This window comes from Podarcis liolepis, assembly GCF_965112155.1.
Source record: "Podarcis liolepis genome assembly, chromosome: 11".
Classification (NCBI taxonomy): Eukaryota; Metazoa; Chordata; class Lepidosauria; order Squamata; family Lacertidae; genus Podarcis; species Podarcis liolepis.
In genome coordinates, this window is record NC_139565.1 from 62,403,426 (window position 1) to 62,416,874 (window position 13,449).

The following is a 13,449-nucleotide window of genomic DNA, read 5'->3' on the forward strand; positions in this document are numbered from 1 at the left end:
ATTGATATGAATGTACAAGACTAACTCAGTGCAGTAAAACTTTGTAGCAAACAGCCCATCATCATGCAATTTCCTTAGTAACTTTCTCCATTTACTTTTTTACATATATCCTGGGAGAGGGGAAAAGGCTTTGTTTAGGAGGCAGGAAGGAAATAATGACCCTGCCCCTTTAAGAAAGGATGGACCTAAGGAAGAGATTGGTTCCGCATCAGGGAATAGACAAGAGAGGCAGCAAGTTAGAAAAGAGACACCATGGCCAATGAGGAGGAAGGCGCTGCCCCAGAGGGCGGGATAGCTACATAATATATGCGGTTGGTCCTTTAGCCAATAGAAGAACGTAACCGATGAGAAGGGCGGGATCAACTGCAAACGTTACCCAATAGGAGGAAGCTGGGGCGTGGCTTTGCAACCAGCGAGATGGGAGGAAAGCCTTAAATTTCCGAGAGGACGCGTAGCTTAGCCGGCGGCGCGCCCAATCGGAGAATAGCTCCGGGATTGGGAGGAGGCGGGGTTGCAGATCGAGCCAATAAGCAAGAAGGAGGCATGGCCGAGGCCTTATATGGGCAGCGCGAGAGCCAAACTGCTGAGAGGAGGAGGCGGGCGTTCCAAATCGGGCCAATAAGCAGTCGCGGACCGCAAGAAGGAGGCTTCATTTGGGGGCGGGGCGAGGGAAGACGCGGCTTATGTGTCGGGGCGGCAGCAGCAGCAGCGGCAGGCGACGGCGGGGGATGATGACGACACCGGCGGGGGCGGGGCGTGCGGTGGAACTTGCGCGCTGAGGTCACTGGCCGAGCGGCGGCGCCGTCACAAAAGGAAGCGGCGGCGGCGGGGCTGCTGCTGCTGCTGCTGCTTCTGGCGGCCGTGTGTGTGCGCGTGCGCGCGTCTGTCCGCCCGTCCGTCTGTCCCCGTGTGGAGAGAGCGCCCGGGGAGGCAGGCGAGGCCGAGGCCTGAGGGTCCGTCAGTTCGTCCGTCCGTCCGGCGGGCGGCTGGCCGACCGACCGACCGGCCTAGCGGGCCCCGCTTCTCCCCCTCACCGAGTCCCGAGGCGTCTGAGGAGGAGCCTTCCTCGCAGGCCTCCCTCACCCTCCTCCTCCTCCTCCCCCCCTCAGAGGCCTCCGGGCCCAGGCCTGGCCGGAGCCCCCGCAGGCCTTGCCTCCGCCGCCGCCGCGGAGCCCCTCTCCGGAGGAGGAGGAGGAGGAGGAGGCCTCGCGACGAGGAGCCGCCCCCGCCGCTGAGGGAGGCCGACGAGGCGGCGGCGGCCGGGCGGGGGATCCGGATCCCGGGGGGCGGGCGGGGGCCCCGGGCGGGCGGCGGAGGGCGGCAGCTGCAGGGGGTCTCCGCGGGCCGGCCGGCCCTGACTGCCCCTCGGCGGCTCGCCCGCCCCGCCGCCCCTCCGCCGCCCTCGCCCGCCGCCGCGATGGCCCAGCAGCAGGTGAGCAGCTCGCAGAAGGCGCTGATGCTGGAGCTGAAGGGGCTGCAGGAGGAGCCCGTCGAGGGCTTCCGCATCACCCTGGTGGACGAGTCCGACCTCTACAACTGGGAGGTGGCCATCTTCGGGCCGCCCAACACCCTCTACGAGGGAGGCTACTTCAAGGTGAGCGGGACCCCTTCCCCTGAGAGAGGGGCGAGGGGGGTGGACACACATATAGCCCCCTCGCCCGCCCAGTCTTGCCTACGCCCCCCACCATCCGCCCACAGGAGTCCTAACTGGGACACAGTCCCCTAGGCATAGCTGTCAACTTTGCCCTTTTCTTGCGAGGAATCCTATTCGGAATAAGGGAATTTCCCTTTAAAAAGGGAAACGTTGACAGCTATGCCCCTAGGTGAGCGGAGGGGGTCACTTCTGTGCCCCCTCCACCTCTGGAGCACAAGTGGTGCTAGAAAGTGCCTTGCCTTCAAAACCTTCTGTAGGAGCTCCTGTGAGGTTGCCCTGATAACTTCTTTTTTATATTTGAGGATGATGTGTCCACCCCCTTTTTTGCAGCATGCTCTGTTATGTAAGCAGCAGCAGTGAATTTCTTCTGTTAGAACTAACTCGCTGCTCTAAACGGAGCCTTTGCCAGCACAGCACCGCAGGCATGATCCCACACACCTTCTCTCTCCCGTTCAAAATTGCCCCTCCCCCCCAATTGCTCTACATCTTTCTGTTTTTTTCAACAATACTGCCACTGTTTATGCTTCTTTGTCTGCAGAAATCTCCTGCTGACACTTGGGGATTCTACCTTCACTACTCTCTCCTTTATGCTTCAGATTTCTTTGAGCATCTCCGGTTCTGCCTACTTTCTCCTTCTCATGTGAAAACCTCCATATTTCTATAACTTGTCTCTATATAGGGTAGTCTCCTAGGACGCATTCTGTTCTTTCCCACTAAAAAGCACTTTCTCAGTAGATGCAGGACAGTAGAGTACCCAGACATTGCTCCCTGTCACTGCCATTCATCTAAGGGCAACTCTTTTCTCTTGCTCACACATCCCTAAGGATTGATTTAGCTTCTCCATAATCTTGAACCCCTGTCTAAACACTGTCTGGCTCCCCTGTTTTATTTTTTCCCATTTGCATGGCAGTGTGAGAGGTGGTGTCTTATCTGTTGTCTTGGTTCTCTGCCCACCCCCTTTATCGCCCCTTTCACCATCTTCATAATTTGTGGGCTATAGCTCCTCTTAGAGTATTTAGAACAGTGGCATATAATGTCCTATGTATGTGCCACCTCATGATTCTGGAAGCACAAAATAGTGTTGGGCACAGTCTCCTCACATTGTCCAACACCTCAACCAGAAGTAGAGTCCCTTTCCCCTCAGTTCTTATGTCAAACTCTTAAAGGACATACGAAAACCAGATCACTGTCACTGGGGGAAGTGTTGAGGGGGCATTCCCTCCTACATACAAAGTAGTTTCACCAAGTGTAAGAAAACTGTCATCGTGCAAGGCTGAGCAGGAAAGTATTCCCATATCATCCTTGCCACATTGTGCTATTTACCCTGTAAAGAGAGACAGTGTGCTTAGTTCCAGTGAGTGTTGCATGAATTTTACTATAACCCATGTATCAGGCCTACATGCAGATCTCTGAAACACGAGTTTTACCTTTGAGGGGGTTTTAAACATTGTGCTTCTTAAGGAAAAACAATTGAGCGCATTTAATTTTGAAGGAAAGGGATAACTGGGATTTTGTCTAATGCTGAATAGTTGTAATGGCTATATTTCAGCCATCTCCTGTTAGACCTTCAATAAAAAGTTCTTTCCACTGGTGCCCTGAGTACTGTTAAAACCTGCACATTAAAATCTGAGTAACCTGGATCCACCTTTTATTGTATTCAGCTAGGTAGGGTTGGAACGTGTTGGATGCAGCATCTGCAGTTAACTGTAAAATGAATGTGAATGAGCTGTTAAGGGTGCTTTGCAAATTCTAGTAACAGACACTGAGCCTTAGCTAGGAGCTTTGTATATTGGGAGTGGGTGGCGCTGTGGTGGGAAGCCCTGAGCCTCTTGGGCTTGCCAATTGGAAGGTTGGTGGTTTGAATCAGTGCGATGGGGTAAGCTCCCATTGCTCTGTCCCAGTTCCTGCCAACCTAGCAGTTCGAAAGCACACCAGTGCGAGTAGATAAATCAGTACCGCTGTGGCAGGAAGGTAAATGGTGTTTCCATGCGCTCTGGCACTCGACATGGTGTCCCGTCGCACCAGAAGTGGTTTAGTCCTGCTGGCCACACGATCCGGAAAACTGTCTGTGGACAAATGCTGGCTCCCTTGTCCTGCAGCATGATGAGCGCTGCACCCCATAGTTGCCTTTGACTGGACTTAACCATCCAGGGGTCCTTTACCTTTTACCTTATATTGGGATACCTTTGTTGCACCCAGCCCGTACCGGTTCCGTTTCACTTGGATATCATTGAGCTGTAGAACAGTTAAATGCTTGACATGCTTGGTTGTTGAGATCCCGAAGTACACAAAGCAACATGGCCAACTTCACGAAACTAAGAATTTTCTTAAGTGCCTCTTTCCTCTGACGCAAGCCTTGCTTAATTCACTGGGACCTAATTCTAGTAAGTGTGCTTAGGTCTGAAACCTCAATTGTATCAGTGTTAACTTGATAGAAATCTTTTCTCCTGTTTCCTTTCTTCCAGCTGTGTAGGAGTCTAGGTATACAAGCATTCCCCATTCAGGAAAAGGCATACCCTGCTTTGCACTATCCATAGCCTCATTTAAAAAGTGACTTGCCTTTAATTTTGTCTGGCTCTTCTCAGCAGCCATGGCATATTTTTATAACATTGTTACTTAACACTGGCTTTGAATAAACTAATCATGAGAGGAGAACTCTGGAGTTTATTTTAAAAGGTAACATATTCTCATTGGCACATCTTTACAGTTCTACGAAATGCTTTGAATAATTGATCATTAAATGGCAAATTTCATTATCACCCCTTGTTTGTTTACATCATCTGATATTCAGATATTTTGTTGCCTAGAGAATTGTCATATTTTCAGTCATAAGACTTTTGGCACTAGAGGGCAAAAAACGGTGGTGAGTGGAATGACATCCCATTACCAAGGAGGATACATTTGGAAAGAAGTAGGTTGGGACAAGATGCTGTTCAAGATCAGATATGTGTAAACATTTGGAGTTTTATCACCTTTCACCACAACCCAGCACATTCCCAAAACGTTGTTCCACTAGCCTCTGTACATGAGACAGAATGATAACCAAAGTGTACTATCTCAGAACTGTAGAAGTAGGCATCCTGGAGGGAGCAGGAAACAAATGGTTACCCTATGGTGGTTGTGAAGACAGAAATGGCATGGGGAGAACTCATGCATGCTGCACTGATCACTTCAGAGAGAGGACAGCATAGAAGTAAAGAGCAGCTTTTTTAAAAGGCAGAATTTTGATTCTTGTATCCCAAATACAAAGCTGGTTGGGTGGAATCTTACGGGTAAAATTGTGCATTGCAAGGTAGATGAATTAGTTAATCCTGCAGGTTAAAGTATGTGTTAAGAATATAACTGCCCTGAATGAAACCAATAGCTATCAAGTAAATACTTCTGGAAAGGTTGTAAATGGGATGGGATGTATGTGATCATCCCCCGTTTTGTGTGCAGCATCTGCCAGTCAAATTTTTCATTGTCTAGAGGATTTTTTTAATTAGATAACTTAATAATTGAATTAAATAAAATGCTAGCTCTGCCTGGAGGTTCCAATTAGCTGTCAATGATGCTAGCTATTGATATACTGTAATAATCGTCCATCTTTAACAAGATGCATACCCTATTCTATGACTACTGAGGTTTGTTTAGGAGCTTAAGTGAATTTATCAAAAGGTTTTTGGAAGTACAAATATTTGCTGGATTACTTTATACAAATGGTTGATGAGGCAAGCTTTCCCTTTGTCAGAGGCCATGTCACTACTATCTTAGCAAGCCATGTTTAACAGTTTCTGCCCCTAAAGATATTTGCCACCAAGTTACCAGGGAAATTGGGAAAGGGAATGCTGTTGCTTCTTCAGTATCCAAAAGGATCCTTTGGAGAAACAGTTCTGGAGTTCTTGCAGTAGGTGGAAATTAAGGATTAATGTGCGCTTCTGTAATTGTTTACTTTTGAAGGAAAATATGTGTTCACTTTCATTGGATTTAGAAAGTTTTAGAGATGTCTTGGACATCAGGTTCTAACTATGGTAATAAACAGATGTGTTGGTGCTGTGAGCTAGTTGGGAAATAGCATGGTATTGAGTGAATTGTAGGGCAGCATTCGTAGCACAAGCTGAAGGGACTTTGTCCTAAGAGTCAAAGAGAGATTTGCCAAGAGAGATTTTAGTGGAGACTCATTTGAGCTGGACCTGTGCAATAGACTACTGTCAAACATTGTGCTGCAACAAACCAGTCTTTAACAGATTCCAAAACTTTGCTGCTAATGGAGGCTCCTGCCAGCTGGGTTAAGGAATGCTGGTCTGCTTAGTGCCTGAACATCTGTGGTGTCTCTTCCATTTGGTTTTGTTATCCTGTTCCTATTTACTGCCTTGCCATTTGTTTGTTTGGATGTGGCCTTAATACTGCTGTTCCATTAAATTGCCAAATCCTTCCCGCCTACTTTCCCGCACCCTTGAATTGGAACAAAGGGGCCAGGTGGGGTTTTTGAAACTAAGCTTCCCCCCTTTATTATTTCAGTTTAAGCACAGCAGGCCCTTCTGTTTTCCCAAAAATCTACTGTTCCTCACTCCCATTATCACACAAGAGGGTTTCATACATATAGCTCCATTACACTGATATAAACTTTGCTGTTTTCATCTCTTCCCTGGTCTGCCCTGTGCCATGAGAGCATTTATCTGTCTGGGACTTGGTAGCCTCTTTTGCCCTTGTAAGTGTGTCATGGTGACAGAACTGCTTGTACGCCCATCCCAGTTCTAATCTGCATGGATTTGACCTCACATATGAAACTGCCCTCAGCTTAGGCAGACCATTAGTCCATTTTGCTTTGAATACTTACTCTAAAAGCAGTAGCTCTCAAAAGACCTCAAGAAATCTCTCTCCTACTAGCTAAATGTCTGGAAATGGTGACTTGAGTGTAACAATGGGCTTTAGAAGAGGATTAGACAAATTAATGCAGGGTAAGGCTATCAATGGCTACTAGCCACAAGGGCTGTGTTCTTCCTCCGCTGCTGGAGGCAACATGCCTCTTGGTGCTGGAAATCACTGCCTCACTCAGCTTTCCATAGGCACCTGACTGACCACTGGGAGAACAGGATGCTGGACCAGATGTGTCCATAGAGCAGGGCTGCTGTAATGAATCTGGCAGCTTGTGTGTACAAAGCATATGTTTTGCCTCAGAGGAGCCTTGCTTCCATGTGCTCCTTAGAATCATAGATTTCATAGAATCATGGAACTGTAGAGTTAGAAGAGACCCTGAGGATCATCTAGTCCAACCCCTCAATGCAGAAATATGCAGCTGTCTCATATGGGGAGCGAACCTGCAACCTTGGCATTATCAGCACCATATTCTTACCAACTGAGCTATCCAGGCTTCTTGTGTTATGTTACAGTGACTAGACGTGCACCGTCTGACTGCTGGGGGCAATGGCAGCTAGTAGCAGTTCCCAGTTCTGATAACTAAATGGGGGCTCTGTCAAATAGAATGCTTGCGGTAGAGCCTTAAGCATTTATTGAGTGAGGAAGCTAGTAGAATAGAAACCTGCCACTTGCCCAGAAGCAATTATCAGTGGCCACAGAAGGCCTGGCAAGTGGCAACGTGCCAGGAGGATTTGGCTGATGGCTGGTGATCAAGCATGGGTTGGATATGCATTTCCACTCCCAGTCTCCCAAATTACCAGTACCAGCTTTTAAAGGTGCTGCTGCTGTGGCAGAAACCTCTTTCACCAACTGTAAATCCCAATTTGCCCCAGTGAACAAACTGGCTTTATTCTAAAACTCCTAAAGTCTACAAAGAAATGGCAGCAAGGCCTGAATAATTGCTTGGTTCTTGCTCCAGAGCTAGGGATGTCAGTGTGCCATTTGGCATTTGATAAAGCTTTTCCCCAATTAGCACTTCAAGCTGTGGGTGACAAGAGTTGCATGTTTCCCTAGGGAGAAGGCTATGCTGACCTCTACATTGCCAAAAAATTCTATGTAGAGGCAGTTTCATCTGTTAGGGAGGAACACCTTGCCTGCACTTGAAAGAAGGCAAAAGCTTCACCTCTTGACGCCTCTTGTTATACACTGCCCCTTAATGGAGAACTAAGAGCAGGAGGAGCAGCTGCTGTTCCTTTGTGCCTCTTCATGGGTAAGTTTGCAATTCAGAACCCTTTAAGCTCTTGAGGATTAATGAGAGATGACTGGTGACAAGGTTTTATGCATGAATGGAATGGAAACTTGGAGATGGCTACTTGAAATGTAATCTGGGCTCTGGCACAGTATGCCTAGATGTTTGCTGTGCCATAAAATCACCAAACAAGCTAGCTAGATGCCTACTGGCCTGCCCTAGTCCAGAAAAACAAGGAAGCCCCCTTGCCTCCTGTCCTCGTTTACTTTAGCTCCTTTAAAGTGAGTTGGTGGCAATAACTCCTTGACTTTTGTAGCCTGCCTGGAAAACCTTGTGGTGGGGATAAACTTTAGGAAAATCTTAACCTTCCAACACTCACTGACAAACTGGGTAGAACACATGATCTTCTGCAATGGCAACTCCTCAGAAACCAAAACAAATGCAAAAAAACAACCACACAGCCAACCCCTTTTGGCAAACACTTCCTCTAGTTTAGGATCTTACTTGTATCTTACCTTTTTCCGCAGTATGTTGCAATTTAAGTCTGCCTTGCTTAAAGCAAGAGCTAACATCTTGATCACAAAACCTCTCCAGACACAGTATTAAAGGAGCAAGAGCAGTAAATTTGAACATGTTTTTGCTATCAAAACAATGAATTCTTTGTAGCTCAGTGGCAGTGCAGAGCCTGGTTAGCAGCTGGGTCCTTGTGTTGAAGGCATAAAAAGAGTGCTCCATGCTTTGTAGGGGCCCCCAACTGCCTTAAGGACCTAGCTTTAAAAAATGTGTAATATCTAACTTGCTTTAAGTACACGTTTGAAAAGCACTACTTGCCTTGAACACTGTGGTAAAAGAGAGAAGCTCTCTTCAAATGGGGATGTAGTTTCAATTGCTGCTTCTGTTGGAGTGCTGCAAGTGACAAGCAGGGGCGGTGTTCATGGGCTTGGGACTTTCGTGGTTTTATTTGCAAGGCTGCCTCCTACAATACTCCCTTTAGACAGTGTTAGAAACTGGGATATAAAGGCTACTTGCTACATGGCACCCTGAACCTGGGTTTCAGGCGCAAAAAAACAGTGTTAGACTCAGATAATAGAATTTAGGTGCCAAATGGCTCCTTAAACCAAGGTTCCAGTTGCCAAAATGGAATGTGTAGTTGCCATTTTGGAGCAAGACGGCTCTAAAGTCTTGTTTTTCAAATGATGGACTGACTGACTGATTGATTCTCAGTTAAACATCTGGCTAGTTCAGATGACAACCTTTAGCTAGCTTATTAACTTTGAGAGCTTAAAGAATTATTATTAGTTTTTTATTTATTGAATTTATATACTGCCCTATACCTGGAGGTCTCATGGCAGTTCACAGAAAAGATCAACACAAAAACCACAATATATATAATCAAAATAAAAACAACCCAATAACACCCCCCTTCCGCAAAAGAGCCGCATTTTAAAAAGGACACAGGGCAAAGAAAAGTCACTTTATCCAGGGACTGTCCATATATATAGAGAGACCATTCATAACGTAAGGATATTTTTCACAACTGTGAACCCCTGGTGAGGTGGGGTAAGTGAAGACAAGCTACAACAATTAAATATAACATTGTTCTCTGCTCCTGCTCAGGCTACACAGAAAAAAAGGATTTTGGTTCCTGAAATTCATCCTGATTGTGCTGATAACTAATAAAATTCTACAGGATCTGGTGCAAGTTACTCAAATCACTTGCAGGCACTTCAGCCACGGGGCCATGAGGCGTGTCCTTCTGTTTGTGGGGTTTGTTTCCTGGGCCTACAAAATGTGCTTATGGTGAGTTTTGCTCAAAACTCCAGAACTGGGAAGACTAATTTGATTGTAAACCCCGGAGGACTAAAATATATGTAACTACAGGGAATATTATAGCACAGAGTATACACTGCTGTTCCTTTTTCTTTTTTTGGCTGGGACCTGTCACATGAGCAACCTTACATCTCGCATACTATTTGGGGAGGGATGAAGGGGTGTGGATAAACATTCCAAGGTTTCGTGATCATAACAGGATTATTCAAATATTGGCATCTGTTGAGGAGGTCTGCTCTGTAAGCCTTTCTAAGGGTTGGGTGAGACAGGTGGCTCTGTTGGCTGCCTTCCCTTCACCGTTGACCTGGAAGCCAGATTATGCGAGGCTGCGGAGTGCTTTAAGGTCGTCTATCAGAGCGCACTGCAGCACCACATAATCCCTTTCCCCAGACCACGAGGAGCAGAAAGCAAAACAGGCTGCCTCCTTGGCACTGTCAGTATTTGGTTTGGTACATGTGGCATATGGCTCAAAGCATTACTCCCTCTCCCCAAGCCAGTCAGGAGAAGTAATATAAGCTGCAAGCTCAGACCATGTATGTCTAGTATAAATCCAAATGCTTCTGCCTGTGGAACACACTGTGGCTTTAAAGGTACACTGAGATTTTTAAAAAAGCAGTGCAAATGCTCAGGTAAAAAGTAATAAAAATAAGGGGTCAGTCAGACAGTGTTTCTCACCGCTCTGTAACATGACTTTTGGAGTGGCTGGAGTCAGACTGCAGGGCAAGTCTTTGTTGCACTATCTGGTCTCCTGCTTAGTATTTGCCTCCCCTTCTTTTCCCTCTCTTAGTAGTTTGTAGGTGCAAGATTGCATGTACCGATAATAACACTGGCATCTTGGAAAGGCTGGAGTTGCTGGGAAATGAAACTTGATCCACTGCATTGTCCCCCGAGAATTGTAGTCCTCTACAGCAGCGAGGCTGGAAGGAACCCAAGATTGAGCCCAACTCCATACAGCTCACTAGAGAGGATCATATGCTACAGCTGCTCAATTCTAGGCAGCTGGGAGACTGAGACTTGACCCTGGCCATGGCAGCAGGGCTTTCAGCCTGAATCTGAGGGCCACCATTTGCTTTCCTGTCCACCAGTGCTATGTTGCCAGAGTTGTCTCTGCCCCTTCTTTGCAGATCTTGGTGGCAGCGTGTGACTAGGGTAGGACAATACTGATGTCTACAGTCATAGCTCAGTGGTAGAGCATTTGCTTTGCATGCAAAAGGTACTGGGTTTAACTTCTGACATATCCATGAAAGACTGGGAAGGTTCCCTGTCTGAAAATCTGGATAATTGTTGTTAGCCAGTGTAGACCAGGCTGGGGACCCTGTGTTTTTGCTTGGGTGGAATGTTCTTAATAATGCCTTTTGCAGGTGTGGCTAGAGAGAGGTGTGCATGTAGTAACTAGGCTTTTACACAAAAGTAAAAAGTTTTTTTCTCCATCCACTTGAACCTCTGCTCCTTTTCCACCACTGGCATGTTGCCCTGAAAGTAATGCAGCCCTGGGTAGACACAAGTTCCTCACCCCTGGTGTAGGCAACGTTAGTTTTAATGTTGTAACCCATCCTGGGACCTTAGGGTGAAGGGTGGGTAAAGAAGAAGAATGGCCAGTGGTATTTCCTTGGTGCAAGGCAGCTTCCTGTGGTCTAAGTAAATAAAGTAAATTTCATGTTCTTAGCTGTAGGATGCAAAACCATAGGTGATCCCTGTGTGAACTGTATTCTGCAGGGTTACCGGCACAGTCCCAACCACCCAAGACTGAACTCTAAGGAAACTTACATTGCATGGACAGCTGAGTAATTTTGTTAGCAGTGCAAAAGGGAGGTGTACTGCAAGTTTCTGGCTCCCAAGTTTTATGCTCACCAAATGGCTCATAAGGCTCATGCTACTGTTTTAAGCACAAATAGTAAAACCATGAGACAACTCAAATCTGTGGTGGAATAGTCAGCAGCTTTCCTAAAATCACCCATAATCCGGGCTGTTGATTGCCCCTGATTATCACTATTATTATTTCACGTTTTGGGGAGGGAAAGTGAAACTCAAAATGACTTTCACGTTTCTATCAAGGTCAGCTGTGACTTCGTTAAGTTTCATTGTTAGTCTAACACAGCCCATTTCTGCCCGAAGAACTAAAAGACAACCAGTTTAAAAATAACGCAGATGCTTGGTGTTTTGAGGGGGAATCCTCTCAATGCAAGTAGGTGCCATTTGAGCTACTTATACCCAAGATGTGAATATTCTGCCTTCAAACTTGGTTACTTCAAGAAACCCAGACTTGGTGTATCTTTATTATACACAAGTATATGCACAAGCTGCCTTGAAGTGTTCCAGACTACTTTTTCTCCAGGACTGCATGTATGGGGTTGTCCCATATTTCTCAGCCTGAGATTGTCTTTGGGACCTGGAATAGACCTTTCTACCCCTACTGGTGCTTGAATTTGAATTTGAATTTTATTATTTTGGTCACAGACCAGTTGCAGCCCATGTACAATATCAAGAAAGTCATAAAACACGATAGGGATACATTCTTACTGGTGCTTCATCTGTGGAACTCCCTCCCCCTGGAACCTCAAATGGTGACGACATCAATTGAAACTTACTTTTTCCCTCTAGTTTTGGGAAGCCATGGTTTTAAGGTAGCTTTGCTTTTTTATTATTATAGCACTGATCTGTGGTTTTATTATTTGGTGTCTTAGTGTTGATTTGTTTAATCGTACTAGTGCTCGAAGCACAGGTGACCTCTGCCTCTGAAGACCTTTTAACAGCTTAGACTGGTTTACCAGCTGTGACCCCATGTGACCTATCCATACAGATAGGCTTGCTACAGTTATCTCTACTCCAGTAACCTCCTTTTTTATTATTTCAATGTGCTATGTGCAGGGCTGCCTTTTAAAGCTGTCCAGACATCTGAAGAGAGTCTATAACAGGGCAGCAAGATTAAATGGGATTGGCCACTCACAGGCATATTCACCTTGCTCCTTCACCTTGCACTGACAGTCCACTTCCAGGCCCAATAAGAGTGCTACAACTCGCCTTTAAGTTCTAAATGGTATGGGGTCTCGCCTTTTCTCTGGGTGTCCCTGCCAAATGAGGTGAGGTGGGTGGCTGCAACCAAGAGGACCATTTTGGTTGTGACACCCAGGGTTTGAGATGTCCTCCCACAGCAGACTCACCTGGCACCTATGCTGTGGTGCTTTTGACACCAGGTGAAGTTATGGGGTGACCTATGGCTTCACTTGCTCTCACCTGATGTCATATGGCATCAGGTGAGTATGGCCAGTCAGAATCTGCTGTCTGGGCCTAACTTGGCCTGTGGGGTAGAGATTCCACACCCTGATGTAGTGAGTGGCCCTTCTCTTTCATGCCATCAGTGATGTTAAGACACTCCTGATTACAAAGCTCTCTAATCTATCGGTCCTTAGAAGCATGAAGAAGTAGCTTTTTGTTAGTCTAAAGCCCAAATATAAAAGTGGAGGCTCTTATCTTCATTGAACTTTTTTTCTTGGATGCACAAAGCAAGTGCAGTTTTGTCATTTCTCTAACTTGCTGGGAGCTGTTCAAAGCCACTCTAACTTTGCTCAAGTTAGTGAGATGTAGGGAAGTGATCTGTGTAAATAGCTAAAAGTTTAATTTCAAAAACCTATTAGGTGTTCCTTTAATTCTTTCCTCCAGTGCGTTTTGTGTTGCAGTACATGCGCTATTAGCAAAAACCATTTAGCATCCTCTGTACCTAGCATTTTGGTGTGGGAGTTGGTGGACTTAAGAGCCGCATGCTTCCATGCACTGAAATAAGGCTTAGGGGTAGTGAGATTGCATGAACTAGCTTGCCATCCATGCTGCATGTTAAGGTATTCCAATGTACACCTGTGGAGCTCTTCCATGTGAGGGA

The 13,449-nt window shown here is 46.4% G+C and overlaps 1 protein-coding gene across 2 annotated transcripts in view; it reads left to right on the top strand.

Annotated features, from left to right (window-relative positions):
- Positions 1 to 1,387: 1,387 nt before the first annotated feature.
- UBE2R2 (ubiquitin conjugating enzyme E2 R2) overlaps positions 1,388 to 13,449 on the top strand; it is a 60,633-nt gene continuing 48,571 nt past the window's right edge. For both annotated transcript variants that reach the window (XM_083466239.1, XM_083466240.1), the window contains exon 1: positions 1,388 to 1,594. In XM_083466239.1, coding sequence (XP_083322365.1) covers positions 1,418 to 1,594 — 177 coding nt within the window. In that variant the 5' untranslated portion in view covers positions 1,388 to 1,417. The remainder of the gene's footprint in view (positions 1,595 to 13,449) is intronic.